Source organism: Hemitrygon akajei, chromosome 6, assembly GCF_048418815.1.
Source record: "Hemitrygon akajei chromosome 6, sHemAka1.3, whole genome shotgun sequence".
Lineage (NCBI taxonomy): Eukaryota > Metazoa > Chordata > Chondrichthyes > Myliobatiformes > Dasyatidae > Hemitrygon > Hemitrygon akajei.
This window is the reverse complement of record NC_133129.1, coordinates 83,688,762-83,706,507: the sequence shown is the minus strand read 5'-3', so window position 1 is coordinate 83,706,507 and position 17,746 is coordinate 83,688,762. Positions and strand designations below refer to the sequence as shown.

Here is a 17,746-nt window from a genome sequence, read left to right as displayed (position 1 = left end):
AGAGCGAAAACGGAAGAGAAGCTCCTAATAAAGAAGCTAATGAAAACCCCGTTACTGAATTTTCCTCCAGTTGTAACCATGAAGGGCGATCTTGATCGTCTATATCATAAATCCAAAAAGTAATATAACAAATATTAATTGCCCAATAATAAAATCTAAAGTTTGGTAAAGCCTGTCCTCCATTTTTTTTATTTTTGCAATAAAAGTTTATTCACTCTAGAGCTTTTATTATTCCAAACATAAGACAAAATCAGAGAATCTATTTTATCAAAAAATGTTTTTGGAACAGAAGAGGGAACTGCTTGAAATATATATTAAAATTTCGGTACAATAACCATTTTTATAGCATTTATTCGACCTATCAATGACATCGACATAGGTGACCATTTAGAAAGTACCTGTTGAGTATATTCAACTAAAGGGAAGAAATTATACTTATATAGGTCTTTAAAATTTTTTGTAATTTTGATACCAAGGTAAGTAAAATAGTTTTTGGCAATATTAAAAGGTATTTGATCACAATAATCAGAATAATTACAGTACACAGGGCCCATATGTCCAAAGATAAATTGGTGCATATTTTTCCTAATACAAGCCCTATTTGTGACAGATGTAATGCAGAAGTGGCTACTGTAACTCATGTGTTTTGGTCATGTGTAAGTTTAAATAATTTTTGGAGGAATGTGTTTGGAATATTATCTAAAGTTATAGATATGGATGTTCAACCTAAACCACTTACAGCAATTCTTGGGATTATTCCAGAGGAAGCAAGCAAAGTGTCTGCTTCCACCCAACATGTGATAGCTTTTTCAACTTTACTGGCGAGGAGAGCTATTTTGCTACATTGGAAAGAATCTAATCTGCCTACTGTTTTCTATTTGCTCTCCTCCATTATGTCATGTCTAAGCTTGGAGAAAATTAGAAGCCGGACATTTGATACATCCTTTAATTTTGAACGTCTGGCGACCCTTTATTCAATATTTTCGCATGATTTAATTTATTTTTATTTATTTACTTTTCTTTATTCTCTTTGGGGAAAATCCTTATCCATGAAGGTTCGGAGATGACTGGAAGGATGTGTTTTTTATCTCTCTTTTTTTCTAATTTTATCCTCAATTGGACTGCCCAATCTTTCTTTTTCTTTCCTTTTTTTTCTTTCTCTTTGTTTCAGTTTAGTTAGTGGTTATTTTTTCTTTATCAATAAAATTTCCAATCTTTTTTTATGATTGCTATGAGAAGTTGTAGTTTTTTTTGACCATTGTATATATAACAGCATAATATTTTACCTATTTGATTTTGATATTATATACTTTCTGTTTTTATTATTGCTGGTTATATGTCTTTTATATTATCTACTTGCTAAACTCCTCCTCCGATTTGTATATTCTTTATTTGACAATCAATAAAAAGATTGAAAAATGAAATGACATCTCACCTGTTTTAGTGATGAAGCCCAAGATTTTAGAAGTGAGCAGAATCTTCCAGAACTTTTCAGCTGAGTTCATTTGCATGAAGACTTGCATGTTTTGGAAAGCCAGTATGAGATTTAAAAAGTGAGTTGGGCCTTTTGGGACTTTCCAGTTGCTTCAGTCCTCACCATTTATTAGACAGTTGGCAAAGGCCAGTAAGAAGAAGATAGTTTTAAGAGGAGTGGCCTTTTTGGAAGTGGCTATTATGTAAGTGGTGAGTGTTAGAGTGGGGTTGAGAGGGATCAGCCATGATTAACTCGCAGAGCAGACTCGATAGGCCAAATTCTGCTCCTATGTCTTACAGTCCAATGGTCTAACGGACATTTTTGAAACTATAAAGTCTTCATCACTGAGGCTATGAACTGTTCATAAGTTAGGATTATACATGATAGGGTTAGATTTGCAGAGAAGAAAGGAGAGGTGTATTGCAGGTATAGGCAGGTAGGAACAAATAAGGTACTTATGGAGTATAGGAACTACAAGAAAACACTTGAGAAAGAAATCAGGAAGTTAAAAGAAGGCATGAGGTTGCCTTAGCAAACAAGGGAACCTAAGGGATTCTATAGATAAAAGCAAAAGGATTGCCAAGGGCAAAATTGGTCCTCTGGATATCAAAATGTTAATCCATGTGTGAAACCAAAAGAGATGGGAGAGATCTTACATGCACTGTTTGCATCTGTATTTACTCGGGACACAGACACAGAGTCTATAGAAATAAGGCAAGATGGCATCAACTTCATGGACTTTATACAGATTACAGAGGAGGAGGTGCTGGAATTTTTGAGACAATTTAGGGCTGGTAAGTCCTTAGGACCTGACAAGGTGTTCCCTCTGACCCTGCAGGAGTCAAGTGCAGAAATTGTCAAGCCCTAGCAGAGATATTTAGATCAACCTTTAGCGACAGGTAAGGTGCCTGTGGATTGGAGGATAGCCAATGTTTTTCCGCTGTTTAAGAAAGGCTCAAAAAATAAACCAGTGAATTTTAGGCCGGTGAGCCAGACACCAGTAGTGGGAAAGTTACTGGAAGGTATTCTAAAGGACCAGATATATGAGTATTTGGATAGACGTGGATTGATTAGGGATAGTCAGCATGGCTCTGTGTGTGGTAGGTCATGTCTATCCAATCTTATAGAGTTTTTTGAGAAAGTTACCAGGAAAGTTGATGAAATCAAGGCAGTGGATGTTGTCTACATGGACTTTAGCAAAGCATTTGACATCGTCCCACATGTGAAGTTGGTCAAGAAGGTTCAGTCACTCAGCATTCAAGATGAGGTAGTAAATTAGATTAGACAATTGCTTTGTGGGAGAAGTCAGAAAGTGGTAGTAGAGGGTTGCCTCTCTGACTGGAGGCCTGTGACTAGTGGCGTGATGCAGGGATCGGTGCTGGGTCCTTTGTTGTTTGTCATCTGTATCAATGATCTGGATGATAATGTGGTTAACTAGATCAGCACATTTGCAGATGACACCAAGATTGATGGTGTAGTAGACAGTGAGGAAGACTACCATGTCTTGCAGCAGGATCTGGACTAGCTGGAGGAATGGACTGAAAAGTGGCAGATGGAGTTTAATGCAGACAAGTGCAAGGTGTTGCACTTTGGCAGGAGCAACCTACCCTACACAGTGATTGGTAGGGTACTGAAGAGTGTGGTAGAACAAAGGGATCTGGGAATACAGGTCCATAATTCATTGAAAGTTGGCATCACAGGTTGATAATGTTGTAAAGAATGCTTTTGGCACATTGGCCTCCAGGTGGGATGTTATGTTGAGGTTGTTTAAGATATTGCTGAGGCCTAGTCTTGAGTATTGTGTGCAGTTTTGTTCACTTACCTAGAGGAAAGATGTAAATAAGGTTGGAAGAGTACAGAGAAAATTTACAAGGTTGTTGCCAGGTCTGTAGGACCTGAATTATATGGAAAGGTTGAATCTTCAAACATGGAAGATCGAGAGATTTGATAGAGGCGTATAGAATTATGAGGGATGTAGATAGTGGAAAAAGTCTGCTTACATTTACCTTGAGGTTGGGTGGAACTATAACTAAAAGGCATAGGTTAAGGGTGAAAGGTGAAAGTTTAAGGGGAACATGAGGGAAAACTTTCAGTCAGAGGGTGAGGAAGTGTGCCAGTGCAAGTGGTGCATGCGAGCTCGATTTCAATGTTTAGGAGAAGTTGGGATAGACACCTGGATGGGAGGAGGCAGTTTAAATGGCTCAGTACAGACTTGAATGTTCCTGTGTTGTACTTTTCTGTGATTCTATTACTCTATGCTGGGCGGTGCAACTCATTGGGCCAGAAGAGCCTGTTCCGCATTGTATCTTTAAATAAATAAATAAATAAATAAATAAATAAGACACTTTGCCACATTTGTTTGTTACCTTTATGAACAATTTGAATGATATTATTGCTAATATGGATGGGTAAGTTTGCGGACGGCATCAGAATTTTTAATATCATGAAGATTATCCAAAGTCACAAGGGAATCTCAAACTACCTGGAAAATGGTCAGAGAATTTTTTAGACGGTGTAAGTAAGGTGCTGTGATTTGCCAAGTTGAATCTGGGTTAAACTTACACAGTAAATACTAGGGCCATGGAAAGGGTTGTAAAGCAGAGGGACCTAGGGGTACAGGTACATAGTTTCCTGAAAGTGGAGACCACAGCTAGACAGGGTGATGAAAAAGGCTTTTGTAGCAGCTAGAGAAGCTGATATGACTTCTTCGTGGTTGCAGTTATATGTTAGGCGCAGGATAGAGTCTCCAAGATGTTGGCATCCAGGAACTTCTAATAAGGTGGCAGCACATTTTGATGCAGTGGCCTCTCGGAGGTCAACTAAAGGTGGTTTTCTCTTTGTTAAATGTGTTCTTTATGATTGCGAGACAACACTGGACTCCAAGAACTGCAGGTACATCAGTGAGCTGCTTGTTGATCGGAGTAGCTGGCTGGTGTTTCGGAGGAGGAGGAGGAGGAGCTGCCTGCTACTTGAAGGCATTGGAGTTGGTGCGAAGTAGCCACATGCAGTGTAACCACGGGTGATTGTCTTGGATGTTTCTCTTGCAATTGCAAAACCCTGTTGGACATTGATAATGTAAGATGCCACAGGCCTGTTTCCCTTGTTTAATGGCACGACAGGTGGTGGGGAATAGTCTCAGTTGTAGCGAGAACTAGGCCTCAAGTTGAGAATTGCCTGCTGTTGCAGTACAGGAGAGGAGAAACCAGAGGCGGTGCATCGTTTTGTCTGTACTCAGTTGGGGGCTGGCCTCTCCTGTGAGTGCTGCCCTCCAGTGTTCAATCGGTGGAATGACAGGCTGGATTGCAATGCTGGGAACTGTACCATCAAATTGCAGGACATGTTGCTCAGGGTCTTGGGCTATTTATGTGTTTTTTGCATGACTGTGTTTTTTTGCTCACTATTTTGAATGTGCTGTGTATGTTTTGCACCTTGGCTCCAGAGGAACAGTTTTGTTTGGCTGTATACATGCGTGGTTGAATGATAGCTAAACTTGATTGGGTTTGAACTTGAAGTTGCTAACCCTTTCCACCACAGCCCCTTTAATAAGGACTAGTCTGTGCCTGGCTTAACTTTCCTAAAGTCCACAAAGAGAACAAGAGTTGGGACATTTTACAGTTGTACGAAATGTGAGAACGTACTTCTGAATACTGTGTACACTTCTGGTCACCTGGGTATAGGAAAGATCCAGCTTTCCCATTAAGCTGGAAAAGACACTGAAAAGATTCACAAGGATGTTGTTTGGTCTGCAGGGCCTGAGCTATAACGAGAGTCTGGATAGGCTATGATTTTTATCCCCCTGGCTCATAGGAGGCTGAAGGGTGACCTTACAAAGATTTATAAACTCCTGAAGGCATAGATAAGGTGAATGATCACAGTACTTTTCTCTGGGTAGAGGAGATGAAGCTGCATATGTTTAACTTGAGGGGATCTGAGAGAGTGGTGGATATGTAGAATGACCTGGTAGAGGTGAATATACTGTAATTACAATTTTGAAAAGACATTTAGACAGGTACATGCATAGAAAGGATTTTGAGGAATTTGGGCTAAATGAGGGGAACTAGAACAAGTAAACAACTTGGTCAGTGTGGAAAATTCAGCTGAAGAGCTGTATAACTCCATTCTTGTACCCACATATGCCACTTCCTCTGACAGTGCTTCCCATACATCTACCTTTTATGTGGAAAAGCATTCCACTCAGATCCCCTTTAAAACATTCCCCTTTCACCTGTCTACTGTAGTTCTAGACTCCATTACCTAGGATACTGTAAATGACAATGATATTCCACCTTATCTCTGCACCTCATGACTTTATAAGGTCACCTCTCAGACTCTTTTGCTTCTGGGAAATAATTCCAGCCTCTTCAGTTTCTCCTTATAGCCCAAACTTCCAGTCAAGGTCATGAATCTTTTTTGCATCCTCTCTAGTTTAATCAGATCCTTTCCATAATATGGCGACCATAATTTCACATAAAATACTAATAAGTTATTTTAAAATAAGAAATGATTGCCAGTATGTGTGAATATCAGGAGGAGAAACTGAGCAGGACAGAGAGTAGGATAAAGAAGCCATTGGTGCAAGCTGTGCTTCTGATTGGCTCAATGTATTGCACTTTGCCAATAAATGGAAGGTAAGATCAAGTGGAGTAGCCATTTTAAAGCAGCCAGTATGAGAGGGGGCAACCTAGGAGTGGGACTTCTGTGGCTTTGGCTGTGGCTCAATAAGTTTCATTGATGAAGCATAGGTAAGGAGCAGGTAAAGTTTTTATTTTCCTATTAATCCATGACCTTTCACTTTGTAGACAAAATGGCAGTCAGGTCAGTGGAATGCTCCTCTTGCAAGATGTGGGAGGTCGTATCAATCAAAATAAACATGCCATGATTAAATGGAAATCACAAGGGCTTAACAACCGTAGATAAGACAACAATTAACTAATTCTGGTGCATAGGCCTGCAGGGCTGATAACACTATCTTTCTCATCATTTTAAAAAGTGTTGGATATTTCTCTCAGCTTCCATTGCTCTAGGTAGAACAAACCAAGCTTGTCCAATTTTTCCTTATAGTTCATACCCTGCAATCCAGGCAGCATCTTAGTAAATATATTGGGCCCCCTTTTCTTAGCCTCCACATACCTCTTATAATGGACTGATCAGAACTGCACACAGTACTCCAAGTGTAGTCTGTCTGAAGTTTTATGTAGCTCAAGCATGACGTACTTACTCTTATATTCAACACTCCTACCAACTAAGACAAAATTCCATATACTGCCTCATCCACTTGCACAGCTACTTCAGTGAACTATTGACTTGGACCACAAGTTCCTTGTCTACCTCAGTGCTATAGGGGGTCTACCATGAACAGTGTACTTCTTCCTTTCATTTAACCTGCTACAGTGCAACATCTCATGCTTGCCCGTATTAAATTCTACCTGCCACTTCCTTCCCCATCTTTGTAATTGATCTATATTCTGCTGTATTCTTTGATAGTCCATTACACTGTCTACAACTCTACTGATCTTGGAGTCATCTGCATACTTGCAGATATGCAGTTCCAACGATGATACTCATGGAACCCCACAAGTCACAGAGCTCTAGCCAGAATAATAGCCTTTCAACCTAACTTCCTGCCTTCAATATGCAAGCTAGTTCCGAATCCAAACTTGCAATTTATCTTGGGTCCCCTGCATCTTCATCTTCTGAATTAACCTACTGTGAAGGATCTTATCAAATCCCTTACCAAAGTCCTTGGAGACAATATCCCTATGTTACACTTATCAAGCACTTTTGTCACCTCCACAAAAAAAATCAAGTTTATACTATCAGCCCCACACAAAGAAATAGTGACAGTCTCTAAGCAAGCATGCCCTTCCAAATGCACGTAAATCATACCCTCAGGTATCTTCTCCAATAGCTTCCAAAAGCTTTTTAGTTAGATACGGCGCTGTAGCCTGAGGTGTCCTCATTCCACCAGATCAAATGATGGAATCAGGAAAGGATAGAGATGATGGTGTTTGCTTAATGATAAACTCACAATGGTGCTTGGATTTAGTGGTCTTAAATTGGCATATAGAAGTTAGATTAGCAATCTGTATGAATGTGCCACAATAATCTCTCATTCAATGTCAGCAAAACCAAAGAACTGATTATTGACTACAGGAGAAGGAAACCCAAGGTCCATGAGCCAATTTTCATCAGAAGGTGGAGAGGGTCAGAAATTTGAAATTTCCTGGTATTATCATTTCAGAGGATTTGTCATGGGACTAGCACATAGTTGCCATTGCAAAGAAGGCATGGCCATGTCTCTACTTTCTTAGAAGTTTGCATAGATTCAGCATGTCATCTAAAACTTTGACAAACTTCTATCAATATACAGTGGAGAACATACTGACTGGTTGCATCATGGACTGGTATGGAAACACCAATGCCCGTGAATGGAAAAGTCTACAGAAAAGTATTGGATACAGTGTAGTCCTTCACAGGAAAAGTCCTCACCACTATTGAGCACATTCACAGGTAGGGCTGCCATAAGAAAGAAACATCCATCAACCGGGACCCCCACCAGCTAGGCAAAGCTTTCTTCTCACTACTACCATCAGGAAGGAGGTACAGGAGCTTCATGTCCCACACCACCAGATTCAGGTACAGTTAATACCCTACAAACATCAGACTCCTGAACCAGCGTGGATAACTTCATTCACCTCAACTCTGAACTGATTCCACAACTTATGAAATCACTTTCAAGGACTCTACAACTCATGTTCTCAGTATTTATTTTTACATACATATTATTTAGTTATTATTTGCAGAGTTTGTCTTCATTTGCACATTCGTTGTTTGTCAGTCTTTGTTTATGTTTTTTGTTGATTCTATTACATTTCTTTTTTCCTGTGAATGACAATGAATCTCAAAGTAGTATATGGTGACATATATGTACTTTGACAATAAATTTACTTTGAACTTTGAAATTTGAATATATATTGGCATTAAAATTAGCACATCATCATGGGCCAACATGGCCTGCCCACTGCTGTACTATTCTATGCAATTTTAAATGGCCATGGGAAACAATTCTTATTAAAAAGAATGTGGGGAACATCCAGTCAGCTAGAAGAAAAAGATATACTTAAGGTTTAGGAAGCAAGGTACAGAGAGGGCTCTAAAGAGTTACAAGATAGCCAAGAAGGAGCTGAGGAGAGCTGGAAGGGGACTTGAGAAGGCCTTGACAAGTAGAATTAAGTAAAACCCAGGAGGATGATTAGAGTGAGAGTAGAACAGATCAAGGAATGAAGAGGAAACATGTACCTCAAGATGGAAGAAGTAAGGGAAGTCCTTTATGAACGTTTTGCTTCTGTATTCACCATTGAGGGGAACCTTGACAAATGGGAGGACAGTGTAAACTGGTTGATATGCTGGAACATATCAATGTTAAGATAGAGGATGTACTGGAACTTTTGGAAAACTTGAGTGTAGATAAGCCCCCAAGGCCAAACAGGATATATACCCAAGTTTATTACAGGAAGTGAAGAAAGAGATTGCTGTGTTCTTTGGCAATGATCTTTGTGTCCTCATTAGTCATAGGAGTAGTACCAGAAGACTGGAGGGAGGCAAATTTTATTCCTTTGTTCAGGAAAAGAAATAGGGGATAACCCTGGGAATTAGAGACCAGTGAATCTTATGTCAGTGGTGGGCAAACAATTGGAGAGGATTCTTAGAGACAGAATTTACAGGCATTTGGAGAAGCATAATCCTAGGGGTCGTCAGCATGGCTTTGTGAGGGGTAAGACATGTCTTGCAGGCCTGATTGAATTCTCTGATTAAGTGACAAAACAAATTCATGCAGGTAGAGTAGTATGCTAGGGTGTATTCTGGAGTTATAGTATATAGCAAATGCTAATTTCAATGCAGCCAGTCTTCAGACCTGAACATGGGTTGTGGATTGAGTTGAAGATGCAGCTGTGAACATTGCACTTCCTGGAGCTGCACTTTGAGGTTGCTTGCATCAAAGAAATACTCCATTTGACAGCAGATGTCTGCATATGCATGAGTGCGGCCCAGGGTCAGTGTGAATTAACATTCATATGATAGATAGATAGATACTTTATTCATCCCCATGGGGAAATTCAACTTTTTTCCAATGTCCCATACACTTGTTGTAGCAAAACTAATTACATACAATACTTAACTCAGTAAAAAAAAATATGATATGCATCTAAATCACCATCTCAAAAAGCATTAATAATAGCTTTAAAAAGTTCTTAAGTCCTGGCGGTAGAATTGTAAAGCCTAATGGCATTGGGGAGTATTGACCTCTTCATCCTGTCTGAGGAGCATTGCATCGATAGTAACCTGTCGCTGAAACTGCTTCTCTGTCTCTGGATGGTGCTATGTAGAGGATGTTCAGAGTTATCCATAATTGACCGTAGCCTACTCAGCGCCCTTCGCTCAGCTACCGATGTTAAACTCTCCAGTACTTTGCCCACGACAGAGCCCGCCTTCCTTACCAGCTTATTAAGACGTGAGGCGTCCCTCTTCTTAATGCTTCCTCCCCAACACACCACCACAAAGAAGAGGGCGCTCTCCACAACTGACCTATAGAACATCTTCAGCATCTCACTACAGACATTGAATGACGCCAACCTTCTTAGGAAGTACATTCGACTCTGTGCCTTCCTGCACAAGGCATCTGTGTTGGCAGTCCAGTCTAGCTTCTCGTCCAACTGTACTCCCAGATACTTGTAGGTCTTAACCTGCTCCACACATTCTCCATTAATGATCACTGGCTCCATATGAGGCCTAGATCTCCTAAAGTCCACCACCATCTCCTTGGTCTTGGTGATATTGAGACGCAGGTAGTTTGAGTTGCACCATATCACAAAGTCCTGTATCAGTTTCCTATACTCCTCCTCCTGTCCATTCCTGACACACCCCACTATGGCCGTGTCATCAGCGAACTTCTGCACATGGCAGGACTCCGAGTTATATTGGAAGTCTGATGTGTACAGGGTGAACAGGACCGGAGAGAGTACGGTTCCCTGCGGCGCCCCTGTGCTACTGACCACCGTGTCAGACCTACAGTCTCCCAACCGCACATACTGAGGTCTATCTGTCAAGTATTGGGTGTTTGGTTGGAAAATGGAAGTATTTGAAAATCATATGCATTTCAAAGGAAGAATTATAGATACATTGTAACTATAGAATTGTCCTGCTGTTATTATCTTTAGCATATAAAAAAGTCTTTAGGATATAAATATTGTTTCAGGTAGGTATCTTCTTCCAAGAGTGTCTTGAATATGATAACTGCTACTCACTTTGCTGAATAAAGGCTTCTATATCCACTAGCTTCAGTGTCTGTCTGGTGGCATACAGCACTGTGTATGGATTTTAGTAAGGTGTTTGACATGGATCTCCACTTAGGCTCATTCAGAAAGTCAAGGGGCAATGGGTCCAGGGAAAATTGGTTTTGATTATTCAGAATTAGCTTGCCCAGAAAAAGCAGAAGGTGGTAATAGATGAAGCTATAGTTCTGTCTGGAGGTCAGCAACCAGTGGTTTTCCACAGGAATCTGTTCTGTAACCCCTGCACTTCGTGATTTTTATAAATGTCTTCAATGAGGAAGTGGAAGGGTGGGTTAGCAAGTTTGCAGATAATACAAAGGTTGAAGGTGTTGTGAATAATGTAGAAGACTGTCGTATTGTTGCTGATTAACTGGACTCTGAAAACTTGCACTTTTCCACAATCATACTTTATTATTTGTGCACAAAGAGAAAAGCATGGCCCCTGTCATCAAACAGTTCTAAATTTTGAATAAAGAAATGCCGTTTTTTAATTCAGAAATTGACTACAACGGGACATTGACAGGATGTAGAGCTGGTCTGAGAAGTGACAGATAGAATTCAGCCTGGAAAAATGCAAAGTAATACACCTTAGAAGTTTGAACTTCAAGGCAGAATATAGGGTTAAGGGCAATATCTGTAACAGTATAAGTAACAGAGGGATCTGGGGTCCACATCCATACAACCTCAGAGTTGACACACTAGTTGATGGGGTGGTTAAGACGCCATATGATAGATAGATAGATAGATAGATACTTTATTCATCCCCATGGGGAAATTCAACTTTTTTTCCAATGTCCCATACACTTCTTGTAGCAAAACTAATTACATACACTACTTAACTCAGTAAAAAAATATGATATGCATCTAAAACACTATCTCAAAGAGCATTAATAATAGCTTTTAAAAAGTTCTTAAGTCCTGGCGGTTGAATTGTAAAGCCTAATGGCATTGGGGAGTATTGACCTCTTCATCCTGTCTGAGGAGCATTGCATCGATAGTAACCTGTCGCTGAAACTGCTTCTCTGTCTCTGGATGGTGCTATGTAGAGGATGTTCAGAGTTTTCCATAATTGACCGTAGCCTACTCAGCGCCCTTCGCTCAGCTACCGATGTTAACTCTCCAGTACTTTGCCCACGACAGAGCCCGCCTTCCTTACCAGCTTATTAAGACGTGAGGCGTCCCTCTTCTTAATGCTTCCTCCCCAACACGCCACCACAAAGAAGAGGGCGCTCTCCACAACTGACCTATAGAACATCTTCAGCATCTCACTACAGACATTGAATGACGCCAACCTTCTAAGGAAGTACAGTCGACTCTGTGCCTTCCTGCACAAGGCATCTGTGTTGGCAGTCCAGTCTAGCTTCTCGTCTAACTGTACTCCCAGATACTTGTAGGTCTTAACCTGCTCCACACATTCTCCATTAATGATCACTGGCTCCATATGAGGCCTAGATCTCCTAAAGTCCACCACCATCTCCTTGGTCTTGGTGATATTGAGACGCAGGTAGTTTGAGTTGCACCATATCACAAAGTCCTGTATCAGTTTCCTATACTCCTCCTCCTGTCCATTCCTGACACACCCCACTATGGCCGTGTCATCAGCGAACTTCTGCACATGGCAGGACTCCGAGTTATATTGGAAGTCTGATGTGTACAGGGTGAACAGGACCGGAGAGAGTACGGTTCCCTGCGGCGCTCCTGTGCTGCTGACCACCGTGTCAGACCTACAGTCTCCCAACCGCACATACTGAGGTCTATCTGTCAAGTAGTCCACTATCCAATCCACCATGTGAGAGTCTACTCCCATCTCCGTTAGTTTGTGCCTTAAGATCTTGGGCTGGATGGTGTTAAAGGCACTAGAGAAGTCAAGGAATGTAATCCTCACAGCACAACTGACCCCATCTAGGTGAGAGAGTGATTTGTGCAGCAAATACGTGATAGCATCCTCCACTCCCACCTTCTCCTTATACGCAAACTGAAGAGGATCCTGGGCGTGCCTGGTTTGTGGCCTCAGATTCTGTATTATCAGCCGCTCCATGGTCTTCATCACATGCGACGTCAAGGCAACAGGTCTGAAGTCATTCAACTCCTTTGGTTGTGGTTTCTTCGGTACCGGGACAATACAGGATGTTTTCCACTGTCTGGGTACTCTTCTCTGCTCCAGGCTCATGTTGAAGATGCGCTGTAGTGGTTCTCCCAGCTCAGTCGCACAGGCCCTCAGTAATCGTGGGGAAACTCCATCCGGTCCAGCCGCCTTGCTGGTACAGATCTTCCTCAGTTGACCTTCCACCTGTTCAGCCGTAATCCTGGGCGTGGGCAAGGTCTCCTGTGAGTGGCTATTTTCCTGTGAGGGAAGTAAGCCTGGTGTGGATTTCTGCGGTGAGGATGAGATTGTGCTGTCGAACCTGTTGAAGAAGTTGTTCAGCTGGTTCGCTTTCTCCACATCTCCACTTATGTTTGCCCCCCGCTTTGCACCGCATCCGGTGATGATCTTCATCCCATCCCACACCTCCTTCATGCTTTTTTTCTGCAGCTTTTGTTCTAGCTTCCTCCTATACTGCTCCTTTGCCCCCCTTATCTGTACTCTGAGTTCCTTCTGAACTCTTTTAAGCTCCAACCGATCACCATCTTTAAAGGCCCTCTTCTTCTGGTTTAGGAGGCCTTTGATGTTACTAGTGATCCAGGGCTTATTATTGGGATAGCAGCGAACAGTTCTGACAGGGACAACGGCATCCACACAAAAGTTAATATAGTCCGTTGTGCATTCAGTGACCTCCTCAACGCCCCCACAGAGCCCCCCTTGCAGTACATCCCAGTTAGTAGTACCGAAGCAGTCTCTCAGGGCCTGTTCAGCTTCAGGAGTCCACTTCCTAAAAGAGCGTGTGGTAGTGGGATGCCTCATCACAATTGATTTATATCTGGTGTGTTGACCTTCATTCGTTGGGAGATTAAGTACAAGAGCTGCAAGTTAATGTTGCAGCTCTTTAAAGCTCAGGTTAGACCATATTTAGTGTATTGTGTTCAGTTCTGAACTCCTCCTTATAGGTAGGATGTAGAAACTTTAGAGCAGGTGCAGAGATGTACCAGGAGGCTGCCTGAATTAGAGAGTATGTCTTATGAGGATAGGTTAAGTGAGCTAGGGCTTTTCTCTGTAGAGCAAAGAAGGATGAGAGGTGACTTAATAGTGCTGTGCAAGATGATAAGAGGTATCAATCGAGTGGATTTTTCCCCCCAGGGTAAAAATGGCTAATACGAAGGGGCATAATGTTAAAGTGATTAGAAGAAAGTATAAGGGGGATGTCAGGGGTTATCCTTTTTATATAGAAAGTGGTAAATGTATTGAACACATCTACCATAAAGAGCAGGGGTTGCAGAACTGATCCCTGTGGAAAATCACTGGTCACTGACCTCCAGATAGTGATAGAGTCAGATACATTAGGGACATTTAAAAGACTGTTAGATTACCACATGGATAAAAGAATAATGGTGGGCTATATGGGAGGGAAGGGTTAGATTGATCTTAGAGTAGGTTAGAGGTCAGTGCAACATTGTTGGTTGAAGGGTCTTTATTGTGCTGTACTGTTCCATATTCTGGAACAAGACCCACGTGCATGTATGAGCACCTTTGCAATGGATCAGTTATAGAAGTGCGACAAACTGAATTTCTGAAGAATGTATTTACACTTCCATGCAGGAATAGTCGAGTTAACACAATATAAACTGATATCAATTAAGATCTGGTAGATTCCAATTTAAATGCTGAAAGCAAAACACACAAAATCTCTGTTACAGTTCAGGCAGTATTCTTAAAAATCAACAAACAGTCGATGTTATGGGCCAAGACCCTTTCTTCAGGAATGTTTCAAATGTTGAAAGTTTTTTTTAAAACAACTGTTGGAGCCTCTGTGGTTATTCTCAATATTTACTTATTAAAATTATTATTTTTTTCAGCTGATGAATCTGGAACGTAAATGGCAACACCATGAGCAGAACAACTTCGTTATGAAAGAATGTATCCTTAACAATTTTCATCAATCCTATATTTAATTTACAGAAGCATTTAAACAATATGTCTTATAAAATTAGTGAAACGTCTACTGTAAGAGTTTGAAGTACTATTTTGTCCAGACCATGAAGAAGAAAGTGATATAGCATCTTTTACATCTGATTTGGCTGATAGAGCCTTAATTTAATATGAAAATGGCAGTACTTCTTCAGTACCAGTTTGAAATGCCCATTTGGATTAAATAACTCATGGCCTATTGAAACAGGTCAGTATGCCAACCAACTGAGCCAAATCTGCCATCCTTCTAACAGTTTTGCTTTTTTCTGAATCTTATTCCCGTATGTCATGATTATATAGGTAGCATGTCACCAATGCATTGATTGCTCCAAGCATTTGTTAGTTAGTGAGTAGAATAAAGCTGCTTTTGAAACTAATTTATCAGAAACTTACCGAAAGCTTTTGCCTCTTCTCGTTTAAACCTCTTGAGACAAAGCCTACCCACTCTCACACAATGGCTGCACCAATTAAACCAAACTTTTTATTGGCTTTGCCATGTGCCTAATAGATCATTTGATAGAAGCTTGCAAAAAATGTCCTGAAAGGCCTCTGCTCTTTTTAAATTTTCTGCTGCCTCACCAACAAGCAACTGAAGCCCGTCAAAAATTTACTGAAAAATTCATGTTAGCTGCCTCCTGAGATTCCCTTCATTGCAGAATCCAACCAAATAAATTTCACTCTAGGTGGCCAAATAGGAAAAATCTCCAGGACCAGACAGCACTACATCTGAAGTACGATAGACTTCTGCTCCAGAACGAATTGACTCTAGCCAAAAAGTGCAATTACAATGGCCATAATGGAAAATGTAATGACTGTTTAAGTAATTGTACAATTATATACAGGTCATGAAAGCATCTTACATCCACACCAGCATTTCAGATAGAAACTGACATCAAAAGTGTAGTCCAGAGTACAGGAAAGAACAGTGCAGAATAGAGACCCTTTGTCCCACAGAGTCTGTGCCAACTGTGATAGCAATTTAAACTGCAGAACTGCCTGTATGTTATCACCTTCCATCCATTCCCTGCCTGTTTATCTGCCTACCTAAGTGCCTCTTAAACATTGCTATTGTTTTTATTTCCATTACTTCCCTGGGCTGCATGTTCCAGCTGCTGACAACTCTCTGCATACAATAAAACTTCCTTTAAACCCCCCCCCCCACCCCCACCTTAAACCTATGCCCTCTAATGTTTGATACTTGCACTTGGGAAAAAAGACTATGTATGCCTCTCATGATTTTATAAACTTTTATTAGATCGCCCCTCAGCCTCTGCAGAAAACAATCCAAGTTTGTCCAATATTTCTTCATAGCTAATGCTCTCTAATCCAGGTAACATCCTGGTAAATATCTTATGCACCCTCTTTTAAAACACTGCTTCATGCAGTGACCAGAACTGCACACAAAACTTCAAATGTTTATTCATTTGGTTTAAATATGCCAGAGTTTAATTTGTTTATGAGATTTAGCAATGGCTCTTGGATGCTTTTGAACATTAGTTGATATGCAAGCTATTTCTAAGCATAGCCATTGTGCATACAAGCAGCCATTTGTGCTTCACCACATTAATCAGCTGAGAACTAGCTTGTCAGAGAAAGACTGGGTGCAAATGGGAAGAAACACTGATTAAGCAAGTGACTGTCAAGCTTTGCCAATCAGCATAAAATTTGCTGGATTGGTCTTTAGAGGTTTTGTTTTTCACTTGGCTATTTCATAGTATTGCATGTTTTTCCAGTGTTTACATCACACTCAGACAAAGTTTTCATTGCTTCCTTTCATTTATAGTTCTTAAGATTTAATCTATTTTGACCTCCAAAACAATATTTTTGAATTTAGTCTGCTTGTTTTTCTTAACTGTATTCAACAGTTATTGCTACAAAGGGAATGGAGAGTGATTACCAACCTATTATGAAGGATGTTACCAAACAACTTACTGAGTTCAACAAAATACTTCAAGAAGCCCTTCAGAATGCTAAAAAACTGACCTAAACTTCCTGGTTGATCTGGAAGGATGTAAAAGAAAATAGTTTTAATTGATTTATTGCTTTTGTTGTGAAATATTCATGTGCAGATAAGCTCACACTTTACTGAACTTTTCTCATGCATTTTTTTTATTTTGAAGTGTATCTACATACAATTTATTGTGAATATTCGTTTATTGTTAGAAAATAGAACATGCTTATTTCCCTTTACCTTTGCAACTTGCATTCTCTCACATGCCTGTCAACTCCAATTTCATTATTTTTCTCATTAAACAACATGAGCAGTAGTTTACAATAGCCAAATAACTTAGTCTTTGGGATGTGGGAGGAGATTGGAACACTCTTGAAAATTGCTTTTTCATTGAGAAAGTTGTGAAATGTTTGTATTTTAGCTCACATTAACTTTTTAACTATTTAATTCTGTAATGGGATACTTTAAATACAAGTATATCAAACAAAAATTAAGATTTGTGAATTCAACATCCTTTGGATAATCTATTCTCCACTTTTCAACAAATGGACTTCATTGCAAGGTAAGGAGCTTGGAACTGAGGAGTTCTGATTGTATCTGTAAACTTGAAGAGTGCAAGGGGTTTTAATCTAAGCCACTATGCTTCTGGGATTCCTGATGAAGTTCATAAATCAAATTCACATCTACCAGGTAAAGCCTCCAATCATGTAAGTTAGCTTTCCATGTAGAGCAAAAGGACAAGTGGAGTGAAGTCAAAATGATCATTGAAACCTCGAAAAAGTGAGTGTTTCTAGCTACTTTTTTTTCCAGTCTGTTCCAGAACTTTATTTCTTTGGAAATCTGATCTTGCAGGTCATCTTCCTCAGTCCCATTTGTCCAGCCACAACCAGTAGTCTCTGTCCTCCTTACGCAATATTTTACTATTC

The 17,746-nt window shown here is 40.3% G+C and overlaps 1 protein-coding gene across 2 annotated transcripts in view; it reads left to right on the top strand.

Annotated features, from left to right (window-relative positions):
- Nucleotides 1–17,310, top strand: part of ift74 (intraflagellar transport 74) — a 242,813-nt gene extending 225,503 nt beyond the window's left edge. For both annotated transcript variants that reach the window (XM_073048695.1, XM_073048694.1), the window contains exons 18-19: nucleotides 14,758–14,818; nucleotides 16,735–17,310. In XM_073048695.1, coding sequence (XP_072904796.1) covers nucleotides 14,758–14,818; nucleotides 16,735–16,856 — 183 coding nt within the window. In that variant the 3' untranslated portion in view covers nucleotides 16,857–17,310. The remainder of the gene's footprint in view (nucleotides 1–14,757; nucleotides 14,819–16,734) is intronic.
- Nucleotides 17,311–17,746: the final 436 nt, after the last annotated feature.